We start from the raw sequence: 18,107 nt of genomic DNA, 5'->3' as shown, positions 1-18,107 counted from the left end.
TTAATTATAAGAATGGACAAATTACACCATGTCTCTGGTTCACAAAAGTCCACTTCACACATTTACAGCTCAATTTTGTAGAGGTGTTACAAAGAAAACTGCAGCTTATCTTTATTTTGATGCCTTAGATATATATATCTGTTGGTTATATATGAAGCTACAGTCAGTAGTTGGTTAGCTTAGCTTAGCACAAAGACTGAAAGCAGGGGGAAACAGCTAGCCTGGCTCTCTCCAAAGGTAACACAATCTACCTACCAGCATCTCTACTGGAGTCTACGCTAGTTGCCTGGCAACTGCTTAGAGCCAAGAAATAGTCCAGCACCATCATCATAAAACACTGAATTGTTGTTTTTGTACTGGTTAAGTAAATAAGATCTAGTGTGTTAATTAGTCAGGTTTAGAGGTTCTAGTAGAGCCAGGCTAGCTGTTCCTCTCTGTTTCAAGTCTTTGTGCTAAGCTAAGGTAACCATCTCCTGGCTGTAGGTTCATATTTAATGAACAGATATGAGAGTGTTATTGATCTTCTTATCTAACTCTCTGCCAGAAAGTAATTATGTGTATTTCCCAAAACGCCAAGTTTTAATATCTTGATAAGACGAAGCTAATTCAGAGTTCAGTTAAAGGCTAATTCCAGTTAACTACAGCTTGGGTCTTATTTTTGTAATTTTATCCATCATTTCTATCGGTTATGACAACATTGCGCTCATTAAAGTAACTGCGGTAAGACCAACAGTTTAGCCAGGTTATCTAAAGCAGGTAGAACTGAAAGTGAGCACCCTGGAAATGTTGCTAATAATCCCTCATTGCAGTGACCAGTCTTTCTTTACCCTCTATTCACTGGTGTCACAGTGTTCCCAGATCTCAGCAATTAACTTGGTTCGTACAATGTTATAAGAAAATAAAACCCGAGTAGTAATAAACCAGAATCATCCTGAACGTACTGAATCTACTTTGTATATTACAGGTGTGTGATTGAGAATGACTGTTTAGTTGGTCCCTGTGCTTGGACTGTAAGCAGCCTGTCACATCTCTGTTGACTGATAGTCTGGTGTGGGTAACTGGGGGAGGAAAATATCCTCTGGAGTACATTATGATAGTTTATTGCCTCATTATGAATCCTAGAACGAGAACACACTGATTAAGACAAACAAGCATCAGTAATCGAATGGACATGTGCACTGTGCTGTATGTACGCTCTGTACCACCTCCATCCATCCTGTTACTGCTGGGATGTAGTGCCTATCAACACAGTTTAATCATGTTGTCATTTTCATATGTTTCAATGTTCATATTTTAAGGACATTTAATTATATTAATGATAAATTAATATAAAACTATGCTGCAATCAACTCTCTATCAAGTTACATGAACATATGGCCTTGACACTAATACATGATTTAATGTTGCTCTGCTCAGGGCCTCAATAACACAAGAAACACAGTGAAGACAAAACAAAAACAACTTCAGGCTACACAGAAAAAAATTCTCAATTGAGCGTTTTAGCCTCTTTCAGCTCATTGTTTTGGTTTTCCGTCCTGCAACTTTACTGTTCATCTCTCACAGCATTTTTAGCAACAGCAGACAAAGTTAGCGATTAGCTGGTGAAGACAGTGGAGCATTTAGCAGCTGAAATCAACTAATTTCAAGGGAATCACTGCAATCAGTGGATTCACTCACTAAGGCAAAGTCAGTTTTGAGGCCTGTCATGTAAACACTTTCCAGATTTCCATCACGTTTGACGGTCCTCTTTTAATTAAGTCATTTTGGTTTAACAGCACCTGACTGGAGAATTAGCACCACCAATTGTTTACCTCGATACAACAAACATACATTAATTCACATTTTCTTTTGCGTATTTTCTGGAAATTTGTAAAACAATTGCGATAAATTTGGGTGTCACTGAAATTCACAGCAACACTTCCTGTTGAGACCAAGCACAAGGTGTGTACCTTAGTTTTGAATGTGGTCAAGCACCTTTGTCACACATAGTCTCATTCATCAATGTTTCTGCCATCATAAAGGTGAAAATACATTAAAAATCTTTCTGGGTATTATGTCGGTGTGCTGTAGAGTGTGTAAGAGAGGGCTGTGAAGCCAAAGCTTCACACACTCAGTTCAGGAGATTGCTCCTCTATTGTGGTGGTAATGAGAAACATATCACAAGGTTTAATCAAAAGAAGCTGAACTGGTGAGAAAGAGAGACAGGGAAAGTTGAGAGAGAATAATTGGGAGAATCAGCGACAATTGAGAGAGTTATTGAGGAAGATAAATGAAGCAAAAAAAATGAAAACAAGACAGAAAGAAGGGAACAAATTGATGATAAAAGAGGGGGGGTAGACTACCTGAGGGAGAGAGGTGGCAAGAGGTGTCATGGGGATGCAAAGCCCCTCTCATTATTTTCCAGTCCACCAGGCAGCTGATTTCTGTTTTAGCTACAGGGCTCAGTAGTTCAGCACCACTCCATTGTTTCCAGTCCCTCAGAGCAAAGCTTCAACATATGGCACAGTTAAATAATCACACTGTACTGTGCTTTATGATGGATGTAGCCTACGTTAATGCAGAGTTTTGACTTTTTCAGACTTTGAATAAATGCAGACTTGTCTCTAAAATGTGTACGTCAGACCTTAGTGACTGCTTGAAATGCTTGCTTCATAAAAAGATGTGAGCATATCTTGAAAAACATGATAATTAGTTTAAAAAAACTCATTTTAATCATTAATCATTTTGTGTCAAAGGTGACATGCAATTATGGGATTCAATTCAATTCAATTTTATTTATATAGCGTCAAATCACAACAGAAGTTATCTCAGGGAACATTTCATATAGAGCAGGTCTAGTCTTCAAAATGAACCACTTCAACACACCTGGAGATAAGAGATGGAAATGAGAGACAGAAGGAGAGAGAGATGGTAGAGAAAGGAAGGAAAGATGTGATGGAAGCACTATGGTCGCTATGATGCTGTGGCAAAGTGGTGACAGGGGAAACAAGTGCTGAGTTTGGGACAATGTGTGAGATATGTGCAGAATGAGTGAGGGATTTCTCAGGCTCATTCCCAGCACATGCAAACACAGATACCAGACACGAAAGGGGAAATGGGAAAGCAAGAGAATGAGTTGAGGAAATGAGGGATACAAGGATGGCGGGGGGAGGACCGGCAGTCATTTTGTAGCAGGAAATGATGGAGCGATTACAGGAGAGGAAAAACAAGGACAGGGTATAACATAAATGTTAACTATGAGGACATTAAAATGGGTTGCATAACAGAAAGTAGCTCTTCAGTTAGTTAGTTAGTTAGTTAGTTGTCAAATGAAGTTAAATATTTACACCTGCTTGTCAGAAGCAAAGAATATGATACTTGATTGAAATACTGTTTAATAATCAATATTATACAGTGCAACACGTGTCGGCTGGTACTTTTGCCGGGATGAACTAACTGTGATAAAATCTTGCCAAAGGGCTACTAAGATCTTTACTATCTAGTACATTCTTTAAAGGGCTTTGTTGCTGAGTTGTGTGGAGAGACAGTAACACAAGGATCCACTTGATTTGACCCACTCAGACTGCTGAAGCCTCATATTACCGTAGGTTCAGCTGAATTTTCCCATCTCCTCCAATGTGTTGCACTGGGAAGGGACCTCTTCATGGCCAGGATGGACAGGAAAAATGAGTACAGCTACAAATGATTCTTTAAATGTACATATAGGCATTTTAGTTTTGTTTTAAGACAGACTTATATCCTTTAAGTTTTAATAGTACAACCTGATTTAGTAAATCACCTGTTTGAAACCACCTAGTGAGACCTTAGAAAAGATATTACACTCAAACTTAGTATGGATAGCTGGCGCAACACAAGGAGAGGAGAGGAGAGGACAGAGAGCTTCAGGAGAGAGCAGAGATGTCAGGTCAGGAGAAGAAAAGAGAGCCGGACTGCGTGGAGGCAAAAGAGTGTAGATAAAGGTGGCAGCGAGACACAGTCTACAGATAGAGATTAAACTGCACCGGAGCTTAACAGAGCCAAGATAAGGAGCAAGTGAGAGTGGGCAGGCAGAACATTTAGAGAATCGGAGAACAAGGGAGTGAGAGAACGAGAGAGTGCAGCTCGAGGGCAAGAAAGAAGAGCGTCTCATTGAGAGAGAAAGAGAATAAAAGAGCGGGAGCTCGCGGAAAGTGGAGGGAATGATTAAAAAGACTGTTCCTGGATCTGTACAAGCATTAATAAAACAGCTAATGCACGTCTGTGGGACTGTTTCTCTCTCTCTGCCTCGCTTAGCTCGCGGTCACATGGCCACCGCATGGATACGATCTGCCCTTAATAACGGGCACAGCTTTTCATGGCAGAATTCATTGCCGTCATCTCAGCAGACGGACGTGGCCTCTCTCTCTCTCTCTCTCTCTCTCTCTCTCTCTCTCTCCCTTATGCATTATAAATACCCCATTACAACTTGTTGACTTGCACTCTGGGGCCCTGTGGCATGTTGACGGACCACTCTGCAGACAAAACTAATCAACGGCATCATCATTAGGCGCACCAATGGACAGGCAACCCGCACTGATTGGGTTATTTTGCCACGTCATGCGGCCCCAGGCCTCTGTCTGAACCCCGTCTGATGGTTCACGATCTATTGCAACCAAACTCCGCTGGGTTAAGCTAATAGCCTAATCTAATGCTGTTGAAGTCACGCACAGATACCCTGAGGGTGGCTACGTCTCATTCTCCTTGTCTCCAGATCACATAACAATTAGTCTTCCAGCCTGCGATGTAGCTGGAGCGTACCAGGAAGTGGCGGGCCCAGGCAGGCCTCTGATTGGAGGCCTCTGGAGATGAGGTGAATGCCAGCTGGCAGTGAGCGCAGGCCAGACAGCCAGGCTCAGTCGCACAGATCTGAGGGACAATACAATGCTGGCACACACAGTCTGCTCGCTCTCATTTGGGATGTGTGTCTGTGCATGACAGCCTGCGCATGTGTGTGTGTGTGTGTGTGTGCTATTTTAGACTTGAAAGTAGCTTACTTTAAGCAGATCCTTGTGAAAGTCTTGGCCGTCGTTCAGTCCTTCCAGGTTGCCAATGAACTGTGTGCACGACATTCTCTTGCCGATGTTCTGAATAAAGAGAGACATATAAATTTGCTTTTATTTCATACTAAGACTTAGACATTCCTAACACTCCTTATTTAACACCAACTGCCGCCTTGATGTGGTCTATTTCAATTAACTCAGAGACTTTGTATTCAACGTTTAATTAATTTTAAAGCAAGAACCTTTCTCTATTAAAAGTTCTCATATGCTGTCTATGAAGACCTAATACAGAATGAAGCCTCTTTTACTCTTGAATTGAATGAATGATGAATTGAAAGAGTAGTCTCTCTTTTTTAAACACACTCCATTTACGTTAACACATTTAAAAATGTGATCAAAACACTGGCGACTTAAGACGGAAATAGAAGTCATTTGGAAATGAAAAAAAAAACAAGGATGCTCATGATTAATGTAAAATAATTTGTAAATGGAGTATTGCAGTTCAAACAGCTGGTATAATAATGGTGACAGTGAAAATCATGATGATCCTGTTTAGTGTTGAAATGATTAGTTGATCAGGCCAGGTGCCAAACCTCAATACTTGTTTGGCGTTTGACTATTGAAACTATCAAAGTACCAAAAGCTGGCACTGAATGGTCAGACTCTTAAGCTGGGTCATTTATTCTTTGATCAGATAGTTCCTGATTTAAATCACATTTTAACAGCCAACCTAAGACTTTATGCAAGATACTTTTACGGCTGCTTGTGTTTAGACAACATTTAATATTTAATAAGTTTGGCTTCATCTGTTAAATGAAAAAAAGGGTGTGTAGAAAACATGTTCATATTTCTTGAAGAAAGGTATGGAATAAAGTACTGGTTTGATTAATCAACTACATTACAATTGATAATCAAGTTCAAGCTTCTCAAATGTGAGGATTTTCTGCTTTTCCCTGGTATTTATATCATTTTAAATCTAACTTTATACTGTTGGTCGGCTCAGTGATATTTTGATGGGCATTTTGCATTTTCCTGTCATTTTAGAGCTGGATTAATCCAAAAATGTAAAAAGCCACAACCTGTATCAATCAATCCCCTGTCTCACTGAGATAATCATGATCAGGATGTTAGTGATGATGATCACAGTCACAACAAAGATCAAGCTTATAGTATATCTGTTAACATTTGTTGAAACTTTCCAGATTTGCTCTTCCCTAAAGGAGCTGATGCCCTCTCCAGTCACCTCTATAGCCACTTTAATTAATCATTCATCCGCAGAGCTGTAATATCAACCAGGAGAGCCGCCAATGGCCCAGATTTGCAAAGGGAGGCTCTGACTAAAAAAGTAAGAGATTAATGATGGTGAAAGAAGCTCAGTAGACAGACCTGCAGACCCAGATCAGCTGGTGATCAGGCTGAGTCTCATATTCTCAAAACTCCAGAGTAAATCAAAAGGGCCTTAGAGGAGAATGCAGCTCTTAAAACTTAATCTTGTATTTGTTTATCCTTTGTCTGACTGAGCGAGCCTGTCTGCAACACCTGCAGTACCTGCACACTTACCGTGCAGTCGACTCTTTCACACATCCACACACACGTATTACTACACTATTTATTAGTTATTACTCACTTGACCATGTAGATCGGTGTTCAGCAACATAAGTGCACAGGTGAGAGTGTGAACTGCATCTAAAGGATGAAAACAGTGAGTTAGCTTGAGCTGCAAAATAAAGACGTCCTCGCTTAGAAATACAACTAGTTTTGTCAGCTTACAGATACTTAAATGTCAACTAATGTTATCCTCCATTAGTATTAACACCCACAGTCCTGTTTAGCTATTGACGATGAAGTAAATTAATCAGATGTTGTGGATACACTGTAATTTAATAATGATAAAATGGTAAACAGACCCGGTAGCATGTTAGCTAACAGAATTCAAGCTAGCTAACCCTAGCTAGGCTAAACCAGAATACCTGTCGTACCTGTCAACGGCTTTCAACACGCAAGTGAATGTACTAGAATGACGTGACATTATTATTTTTGGCATTATTTGATTAAATTAACTTAAAATGTTAGAATTTGTATTCTTTTTAAGTCTGTTTCAGATACCTTTCTGTCTAAAAATGGAGATTAGCCGTTATTGCCGTTTTCGTGCAACAGTTTCAAGGATGCCCCACAAGGCGAGCCAGTGTGGGGAAGCCTTGAAACTGTAACCCAATGCACGTGTCAGTCCAACATTGAACGTGTAATACTTGTGATGAAGACTGTTCACACCTTCCTTACTGGAATCACATTGAACCTTTTTACTGTCATGACTTTTTCTTTGCTGCTGGTACTTAAAATCTCTCCTCTGCAGTGACTACTCACCCTCTGATGGTATGACTTTTGGGTTGCAGTCCAAGTAACGCTTCGAAAAGTGTGACAACACCCTCTCCCTCTCCTGAGTCTCCCCCATCAGGGCAAACTGTCTGAGGAAAGTCCTGCAGCCACAAACACAGGGACAGTCATCAGATCTTCACCACGTATTCATTTAAAATGACAGAACTCTATTTCAAATAGAGGCTGTGACAATTAAATCATTTTTATGTTATCGAATGCAATTAGTTGCCAGAGGTGCAAAGTATTAAGTACATATATTCATATTTCTGTGCTACTTTATACTTCAGCTGCTACAACCTTAAAGTGCTGCTTAAGTGTTAATGCATCAGCAATAATAATCCAATGGTATAATATATATAATACTGTAATATAAATATGTGACAGAAGTCTGCGTAATCAGTTCTTTTACCTTTGATACTTGAAGTGCACTTTGATGATAATATGTCTGTACATTTTTGAATGCAGGACTTGTTAACTAACTGCTTATTAACATGAGTAAAAAACAGATCTGGTGGTGGTTGTTGCTAAGAAAATGTCTGCAGTTATACCTCACTTGAATGTGTTAAACTGTGTAAATGTGAAGGTGAGTGGAAAGTATGTAGGATGCATGCTCAGTATAACTAATATCTGAATAAACTAAATAAAAGTGGAACAAAAATAATACAGTATGAACCGCTGTTAAACAATACACACTTATGATGACTTACTGTACATACTGTACAAACTGTCATTTCACTCTAGATGCAAGACCAAAGCTGCCCTCTAGAGAGCAGTGTTTCAACAGTGGAGATTATCCACTACATACTAACAAAGATGAAATCAAAACATCTGCAGCTTTTCATCTAATTTAGGCCAAATTTAAGCCACCATCACACAGAAGGAAGGCAGATAACACACTTTAGACCACAGTCACAATTTATACATATAAACATTAATTCTTTAATCATAAAAATGTAACTGGCAAGAATATTTGAATAATTGTCTTCACTTCACATAAGAAATATATTGAATACGTATTCACTGATAAATGTTAGTAATTATGTGTATATAAAATTTCCAGTGGTATGTTGAATTTATTGTACTGCGTGATCTCACCGCAATGCTTGGTCAACCGCAAGGCCCGTGAAGTTGAAGAAACTCAGATACTCTTCTGCTACCATACGGCTGAAGTCATTACTGTAGACAGACAGACATATAAAATATGTCAAGTAATATATAAGGAGGAATATAGCCATAGAAAAGGAAACATAGGAAGAAGAGACAAAAAGCAAAACAACTCCAGCATCCACCATAACAACACAAAATGTCAATCAAACGTTCAAACGCCAGCTTTCTCGGCTCAGTGAATGGCCTCCGTTTGGGCTGTCAGTCAGTCAGCGCGCTCTGGCACAGTCAGCTGGAGATGCAGACCGGAGGCCAGAAAAAAAAAAAGAAAGAAGGAGGAGATTCACAGGGTGCATCTGTCAGAAAGTGAGGAAACCCTTTAATCCCAAATTCTTTCTCATCAGCGCCAGCAAGCAGCTGACAGACTGACGGGCTGATGGAGCTGCACAGCGCTGGACGAGTGCAGATCTACTAAAATACAGCACTTTGTAAGCAGAATGTAAAGTGGCATACTGTAGTTAATGTACGGGAAACTGAATGAGCACTAGTAGATTAGCATTCATTAAATAAACATAAGATGCAGTAGAAAGGAGCTTTTTCCAATAACATGCAAATGATACTACAGTTTTAGAGTACATGTTGGTTAAGAGGAGTGCTATGTCGCTTCTTATTGTTTATATAAGCAGTACTATTGTTATTACTACTTATAATTTCATAACTGATAGTAGATGTGATAGTAGTAGTAAAGATATTAGAAGCACAAGTTGTTGTAGAACTATTATTAATACACAATAATAAAATTCCACACATTTTTTTTAGAAAGGAGTCTGTTTTAGCTAGCTTGTTGTGTACACATCACATGGTACACGTTAGCTGCCACTTAGCATTCTCAAACTGGTAGCTCATGTGTTTTGCTACCAGCTGAGACATTGCTAATAGTTGAGTGGGATGCAGATGGATGCTAAATAGTTGCTAAGGAGTTACAAGTGTTTCCTATGCAGCAGGTGGTTGGTTGCTAGGTGTTAGCAGTGGATGGTAATGTGTTTACCGGTGGTTGCTATGGCTTTGCTAGCGCCTCAGAAGGTGATTGCTGACTTTTGCTGAAGTTGTTCACAGTGGTTGCTATGTGGTAGCTAGTTGTTCCCTGTTACAAGGTGGTAAATATGATTTTTAATGTAGTTGCTAAGGTGTTGTTATGGTGTTCAGTGTGGTTGCTAGGGTAATTGCAGTGGTTGCTAGTGCATTTCCCGAGTGGTTGCTAGGCTGTCACTTTGGCTTTTCAGACAGTTGCTAAGGCTTTTGTAAGTGGTTGCTGGGGTGTTGTGGATGGCAATGGCTAGCAGGCAGCTAACTGGTCTATATCGGGTGATTCCCTGGGTGTTGGTAGGATGTTTGGGATGGTAGCTATGAGGAGAAGCAACACAATAATACTATTAAATATGCAGGACTACAATGCACAGTTTTGAGAGTCTTCTGAAAGCTAAAACAACACAATAACTTTGCAGCAGCTCACTTCTTGCTGAGGTGGCGCGCCACATCGGACTTCCTGAAGCCATCCAAGTTGAAGAGACGTTTGGCCAAACGTTTGGCGGCTGCTAGGTCGGCACGGTGACTGCCGTTGGTGAGGGTGTCGCTGCTGCCCAGACCCAGCCGGTCACTGAGGTCCTGGTCCAGCTCCGAATCTGTCGCCAGACGGGCCTTATCCCTGCTGAGATGGATCAGAGGTGGAAGAGAGGGCAGACAAAGTGAGTGATTAAAATCAGACACAAATAATGGACAGAAAAGGATATGGAAAGGGAAGGGAAAGACGGGTAATGAAGAACATTTTGCTTCAGAGATCCAGGAGTGGAAAGTGGGACAAAGAGAGAAAGAGGACACTTGACATAGATTGGTAAATAATTGAAAAGGAAAGAGAGGAAGGGATAAAAGGAGAGTGAAGAATGATGGTGATATAATAATAAAACTAATATCTCCAGTATATCAATAATTCAATAATACTAATATCTGATCTGTGCAGCACTATTCTTAAATCATAGCTTCCAGCAGTACGTGATGTTTTAAGACAAGAAAAGTAAAATACATAAGAGGATGATGAAAGCAGTAAGGCTGATCAGAAGAAAGTAGCTTAAAAGAAAGTGAAATATCTGTTACATGAAATATAATTTAAAAAACACGAATGATGAATAGTAAGTGGAGAGTGAAATATGATTAAAGAGGTATGAAAGAGATGGAAGGTATAATCAAGGTAGAGCAGAAATAAATGAGCGCAAATATGCAGTGGTAAACAAAGCTCATATTTACATTAATTTAGCATCACGTACAACACAGCGTATGCAAATGATCTTACATTCAAACACAACATTTGGCATGATTATACACTTTAATAACTGCATTCAAAATCTCCTCTTTTGCCAGCTTCCTCGCTTTCTCGTTATCACTTCCTAATTAAGGCCCTTCAAAGCATTCACCAGTTCAGAAGTGCAAAACTTATTACATCTGAATTATTCTGTGATAATAATTTAAGCATGTTATGTCACTCTGACCTAAAAGAGAACTACTTTTCTGGCTTCTGCTAGATTATGGATGGACAGAAACGAGGTCTCTGAGTTCAGATACTTGGAATTCGACATGATGCTGACATTTGTCGCTGCAGTCGAGAGCTGTGTGACAATTCCTGTCACGCCAGCCGGCCAGAGAAAACAATGACAGTCCAACAGCTGAGTTGTATTCCAAAAAGCAAGAAACACTTCCTGAACAAGCAGAGCTCTCATTTGGATTTCTCAGCATGATGAACAAGCCAAGAAAACCCACAGTCCCAGGGCTTTGCTTCCCACACTTACACATCCTTATACTGTCAATGAGTCAGGCAAAATCACACCAGAGCAAACAGTAATTAATAACACAAGCTGACTGGGTAAGAAAGCTACAAGGGTTCAGTGGTCAACTTTGATCTCACAAAGTACACTCTGAGTACACAGACGAAGACGACGAAGCGAGTACAGAAAGCCACTGGGAGGTTGTACTTAGATGCAGCAGTGCTTTGAGCTAAATGCTAACATCAGCATGCTAACATGCTCACAATGATACAAACATGCTGATGCTAAATGGGTTTGACCATTTTCACTGTCATATTCTTGTGTGTTGGCACGCTAACATTTGTTAATTAGCACGAAACACAGGAAGCACAGGTGAGACTGATGGGAATGTTTTGCAGGTATTTAGTCGTGAACCAAAGTATTTGACAGATTTTAAAATTTGACCGGATGATGGCGCTAGATGAAAAGTCAGATGATCTCCAGACTGACTCACCGGATGTAGGCTGTTGGAATAAGTCTGCTATTGGCCAGCTATTCTCCTCCCCTTCCACTATATGCTTGTGCAAGGGCCCCATCTCTGCATCCTGGGTTTAGTGCTGCCCAAGACGATTGTGATTGGTTTAAAGAAATACCAACAAGACAGAGCGTTTTCTCCCCCTATCCCAGAATGATGATGGGTTTAGTCAGACCTTTCTTCAGTGTGTGGAGATAGGTCTGGCTATGCGAGACTAGATGGTCACTAAAGTTAGTACAGTTCATCCTGTGGGGTCTGAACCAAATTTCATTGCAAGACATTTCACTCAAAACCACAAATGTCAACCTGCTGGTGGCGCTAGAGGAAAAGTCAGGGGATCACATTGTCTTGGCAACATGGATGTCTCCACTAAATTTCATGGCAATACATCCAATTGATGTTGAGACATTTCACAAAAAACACAGATGTGAAGTAGTGGACCGACCGGTCGACTGACTGACCAACATTCACATCCCTACAGCCGCTAGCATTAATAACAATCAAGATGAGTGTAGAGCAAACAGTCTCAGTACTGCAGCTTTAACACAGAGGCCTCTGGGTTCAGGAGTGGCACCGTGGCAGTTACTTAATTTTCCCAAATGAGATCAATACTCTTATAAAAGTGAAGTGAACAAGCCTGCAAATGTATTCAGTCTGCACGGCTCCTGACACCTAACAAGAACATTTGAATTCTCCTTCCAGCCAAATTTTATAATCAAATCAGGTGAGATGGGTTCCTGGGTGGTGACCTACCTGTGGAAAGACCGCCTATTCGACAAATACCTCTCCTCTCCGACTGCAGACGAACCATGACAGCAGAAGACAGACGGCGTCCTCATTGCCGTCCCCTGACCCCGACCGACCCCTCCCCTCCTCCTGGCTTCGTAACCTGAACGCATCACCATCCAGTCCAGAGAGCCGGAGCTAACGCAGAGGAACACCTGTAGTCGCTCCCAAGAGGCCCGCAGACTTTGACATTCCTCTGCTTGGCTTTTGAGTCGGACTGAGACTTCATGGGTCCCCCTTTTCTTTCCTCCACTTTCTCACTCTCCCTCTGTGTTTGCCGTCATTTGATCTTCACAGCAAGCGTCCTTCCCCCAAAGTAAAAGAGCTGTTTGTCCTGCAGTGCCTCTCCTTCTCTATCTCTTTTCCCTCTGAGTCTGTTTGCTGTTTTTTCTGTTCCCTCTTTTCACTCCTCCCTCTCTCTCTCTCTCTCCCTCTTTCTCCCTCCCTGTTCCACTGTGTAAACTCTCACTGTCCCCTGCTGACCTTGGATTCGAAGCATGGCATGAAACTTAGCTTGTCTTTTGCCTAAAAATCTCCCTCCCTCCATTCACACCCCCTTCTCTCTGCATCTCCAATTACACACACTCATCCTTTGGGTTTTGCACAAATTCTAGTCTACCTTGTTTCTGGCGTGAGCTTTAAGCACACCTACAGAGACGACAAAGATATGAGGTGTCAGGTTTAAACTCGCTGCGATATCTATTGGGTGTGTGCCTCTAAACTGTTTCCCCTACAACCATAACTGCCCCAGGGAAAGGATAGGTGGCCTTTTTGTCAACATCGGAGGCCACTGTGGAGTCTGTTTACAGCATACTCTTCATCAGGGCCTGCAGGATTGTTCATGATCACAAGATTAAGCCGGCACTCCAGTTTAGGGCTCCGCCACCTGTTAGCATTGTCACATGAAGAGCCAGCACAATGCCAAGAGGTCCTGAGAGAATTCCTGGTGTCAGCCTCTGCTTTAACGGTATCCCCGCATAATTGAACCCCCCTCTTAGTCCACTGAGTAGCTCTGCACAATGAGCCACTGTTTAATGGTACAGAGCATCTGAAAAGGGTGATGTGAGGGAAGAAGGAGGAAGGGGGGGGGGTGTGTGAGGGGAGTGAAATTCCAACTTTTATCAAAGTATGGACAAGCCTTCAGAAATATTTGTCTCCTCGTCTCCCTCCTGGAGTCCACGGCTCCCAGGGCTGCCAGAGTTAGGCCGGTTATAAAAGTGAGATAAGATCAGTTAAGCTAAGCAAACAATTACCTGAAGTAGACCAGCGTGATTTTAGTTCTCAAATAAAGAGGAAGTTAAGATAAAAAATATGTGAGTTTATGTTTAAAGACGAGAAAAGAGAGAGCAAAATAAGCTTTGAAAGTTTTTAACCTTTCAGAGAGTATTACCAGCTGGAACCTGAGACTGGATTGTTTTTTGTAACACACACACACACACACACACACACACACACACACACACACACACACAGGCACACCACTGTTCCTGCAGCTCAAAGTTATCCACCTGCATTAGACTCTGATCAAAAACAAAAAGCAAACGACAGCTCGATTGCTGTCCTCTTCCGCCACCTAGTGGTGAAAGCATCAAGGAGCCCCGGTGCAGTCACTCTACCTCTGCAGTGCTGTCACAGTAAGTTAGCGTGACATTCACAAAGCCAGTCTACGCCACTGTCACACATCAGCACTGTTTTTCTGCCATAGTTTGACCCTATCGTGCAGGAAGGAGGATGCAAGGTGGATTAAGAAAGCTGCTGTTCTGCTATGAAGAGATATTCTGTGCACAACATGAAGACAACAAGTCTCCTGTATAGCAGGTGGGAGTCTGTGGAGAGTTAATGAAGTCTTTGGGACTCTGACAGTCAAGGTGAGTCTTTCACTGCTGCAGCAGCCATCTGCCTCTGTCTAACAAGTCTACCCCCCCACCCCCACCCCCCCCACACACACACACACAAAGCATAACCATCCAAAAACCTCCTACACATACACATGCATGCACACAATCAAACAGATATGAGAATATGCACAGATGGATTCACATACAGCCTGTCTGGCACACAGCAGAGGGACCACAGGCAGCCTTCTAGCGACCTTCACTCTAAGCTACTGGGCTCCAGAGAAGCACTGCAGCACTGCTGAATGATACAGACAGAGACGCTCACTAGTCTGGGCTCTGACCTCAGACAAAAGCAATCAAAACTGCATTAATACTGAACCACACTCTGTAATTTGTAACTGCTCGTGATGGTCATACCCAATGTCCATATTATAAACATGACAGAAGGAGCAAAGATGTGTTGTAGTAAATTATACTGCGATTGAACTTCCCTTGCAGTGTAGAGAGGAGGCAGATAAAAAAATAAGAAGAAAACAGAATAATATGCAACAACAAACATGACCCAGATTAACCGTCACTCAGATTCTTGGTGAATCACCAAAGTACGGGTCACCTGCCGCACATCAGTTGTCAACACTGTCAGCTACTTACTTCACTTCCTACTCAACAGAACATGTTTACAGATTATCATCAAAACACAATCATGTATTTTGGCAAGATAACGGCAAAAAGAAAAAACACCTGAACATTACAACTAATACGTGATTGTTAATTTACAGGCGACAAAATGTTTTCGGACCAAACGACAAAAAACAGCCCCAGACCACAAGTTCACTTAACTACATGGACTTGAGTGTCTACATACTTTTGGCCGTATAGTGTATGATGTGTATAACATGATATATCACCTGCATTAGCAGTTTTTAGGGGTATTTCACATAAGAGCTTTATTAGTTGATGTCTGTATTGTGTTTATATCTTGTTGCACTGCCCCCAAGTGGCCCAAAGAAAATCAATGACTGCAGGTTTTAGTGCTGTTCAGCAGTTTGGTTGCGATCATTCCTGTCATTTATCATGTCTACTTGACGGGCTTCTAACTCACCTTGGTAATGAGAAAGAAATGTTGCTGTACCAGCTGCTCCCCAGCTGCGCACAGTCTCGTCCTCTGGGCGGCGTGTCGTCAGAACCGCTGCTCAGCCTCTCGCTGGAGGGGGCTCGGGTGGCGTCCGAGTCCCCAGTCACGGTAAAGATAGAATCAGAGAGACTGGGCCTCTCGTCGTGTGCCAGCGGGGCGAAGCTAAGCTGGACGATCTGCCTGGCGCTCTGGCAAACCGGAGCGTGGATGGCAGGGGTCAGTGTGGGCAGGTCAAAGGTCAGGACCGTTTGGGTGCTCGAGGTCAGCAGCTCCTCGCTGTCCAGGCTGTTGTAGGACGTCCCTTTGGCTCGGTGAGATTCCATGATGCTCTCAAAGTGGCGGCTGAAGGTGTCCTCTGCAGCACAGCGAGGACCGGAGACCAAGATGGGGGATTTCAGGGCCGGGTGGTGGTTGTCAAAAAACGTTTCCATTGGTCTGGACAGAGAGGGAGGTTTTTAGAAACACTGCAACAACACAGCTGTGTTTATAAAGAAAAGCTCAAATGTGTGTGGAGACATCTAGAGAAATAAACTCCAATTGTATTTTCATGAAGTCTGTCGATGTCAGGATGTAACGTACTGTAGAGTTGGAGAGCTGTGACTGCTTAATGCCACCAAACCTGTTTATGTTCTACTTGAAAAATAGGTTACGAGAAAGATCCAAATTCAGATCAAAATGTAGGTCAGGGGAGAGTCCTTGTGTGTGTGTGTGTGTGTGTGTGTGTTTTCCTGTCATGTGCTCATGTTCACCTCTTCAGAAGGTGGCCAAACACCTCTGGCTCCTCCTGAGCTGCGTACTGCTGCTTCCTGGTGTCTCCTTGCATCCTCACACTGGCCCAGCTCACCATTTCTTCCTCTTCCTCCTCCTCCTCCTCCTCTTCATCCTCCTCATCCTCCTCTACCACCTCCCCTTCTGTCCTCCCATAAGCCAGACCCCCCAGCGGGCTGCTGCCTGTCCCTGAGGTGCCCTGCACGCTGCGGTTACTCCCAAACGCAGAGTCGGCGTCATCCTGCTCAGCCAGCAGCACCTCGTCTATGTCCGTCTCGCGGTAGCAGCGTAGTGGGACGGCGTCCAGGTCGGTTTCTGAATACTTTAACGTGCGGCGAATGATGCCGGTTTTGGGCGAAGTCCCGATAATGGCCGGGGGAGGGGTCACCAGCTCTACCTCCACATGCTGCACCTCATGATTGGCAGAAAGCAGAGGCAGGGAGGAAGGGGGAGTCGGGGTGGGGGACTCACTGGAGTTACCACTGGGAGGAGCTGTGGAGGTTTCCAGAGAATCTGCAGAAAGAGAGTCATCAAACTCAATGATATTTTTGAGATGTGATTGGTATTATTATTCTATATTTGCCCCAGAAAACACATTTAGATCCTTTGCTTGCTCTAACTGGTGGTCCATAATTAAAGGCCTGTAGCACTTATCATCTCTGTCTGATACGATTCGTCATCTTACTTATTCTTTAATCAGACATTTACTGATTTTACATTCAGGTTTATCAAAATTAAACACATCTCACATGACTTTACTTCATTATCTTAGTAGAGTAAATATTGTATTCTGTAAAACCTATTTTGAAAAGATGATTTTATATTTTTCTTAAATACCTTGCATTTGTGGTAATTTATAAGTCAAATTACTAATTTACGGACTATATAAAGAAACCAGAAACAACCTCAGATACCTACCCCAGATGAAGGCAAGATAAGTGGAATAAAATATGATATATCAGAGATGAGCTGTGTGATGTGTGTAATTTTAAGCCCATTAATTCCCATTCAAGATGTAAATCTTTATCATGAGCAAGATAATTTCCTATAACAGCTGGTCACTGTAGTTTTTACAAAATGTTACAAACAGGAGGAAAAAGTGCATTTGTTGGGGACTATTTTAAGCGGTGGATTAACACACATTTGGTGCTCTAATGAGTATTTACAGCGGCAGGATGATGTATGTGGGATTGAGTCAAAATAAACTACAGTGAGTACAATGGAGCTCTATGACAGAGACGAATAACATATCTCAGGCTTTCAAATGTTACCTAGAACTAAAACAAACACACAGAATGACACGTTACTGAATATGTTCACTGACAAGCAGCAGTACGACTCGGCTGGCTTCTCTACTTCCTTTATATCCCTCTGAAATATTATCTTGTGAGGAATGAAGGAAAAGGAATAGAAGAAATCTTCCACTCTGCTATGACATGAAAGCTGAAGTGCAGAAACTAGATGAAGGTGGACATGCTCTCACTTTTCTCCCCCCTGCTAGCAGCCTCCTCAGCAGGGGTCCCGAATAAAAACTCCCACTTGGCACGAGCGATCCTCTGACAATGGAGCGAGGGCACGGGCGCCGCACAGCCACTGTCCGTCTGGAAGAAACACAGGGACCAACTACAGTTCTGCAGTGCAGCAGTAAAGGAGTAGGCAGACATCTTGGGAGATTCACTTTCTTTCTTTCTTTCTTTCTTGAGAGTTAGATGAGATCGACACCACCCTCATGTCTCTGTGTCAAGTATAGAG

At 42.2% G+C, this 18,107-nt stretch overlaps 1 protein-coding gene across 1 annotated transcript in view; it reads right to left on the bottom strand.

Moving 5' to 3' along the window:
- Nucleotides 1-16,449, bottom strand: part of LOC139303034 (PH and SEC7 domain-containing protein 1-like) — a 41,009-nt gene extending 24,560 nt beyond the window's left edge. Inside the window, 7 exon segments of the mRNA XM_070926724.1 lie at nucleotides 5,013-5,102; nucleotides 6,646-6,704; nucleotides 7,383-7,495; nucleotides 8,490-8,570; nucleotides 10,012-10,222; nucleotides 15,529-16,022; nucleotides 16,337-16,449. Coding sequence (XP_070782825.1) covers nucleotides 5,013-5,102; nucleotides 6,646-6,704; nucleotides 7,383-7,495; nucleotides 8,490-8,570; nucleotides 10,012-10,222; nucleotides 15,529-16,022; nucleotides 16,337-16,434 — 1,146 coding nt within the window. The 5' untranslated portion in view covers nucleotides 16,435-16,449.
- Nucleotides 16,450-18,107: the final 1,658 nt, after the last annotated feature.

The sequence above is a fragment of the Enoplosus armatus genome, chromosome 20, assembly GCF_043641665.1.
Source record: "Enoplosus armatus isolate fEnoArm2 chromosome 20, fEnoArm2.hap1, whole genome shotgun sequence".
Classification (NCBI taxonomy): Eukaryota; Metazoa; Chordata; class Actinopteri; order Centrarchiformes; family Enoplosidae; genus Enoplosus; species Enoplosus armatus.
Note: the sequence above shows the minus strand (reverse complement) of the source record. Positions and strands in the feature narration are given on the sequence as shown.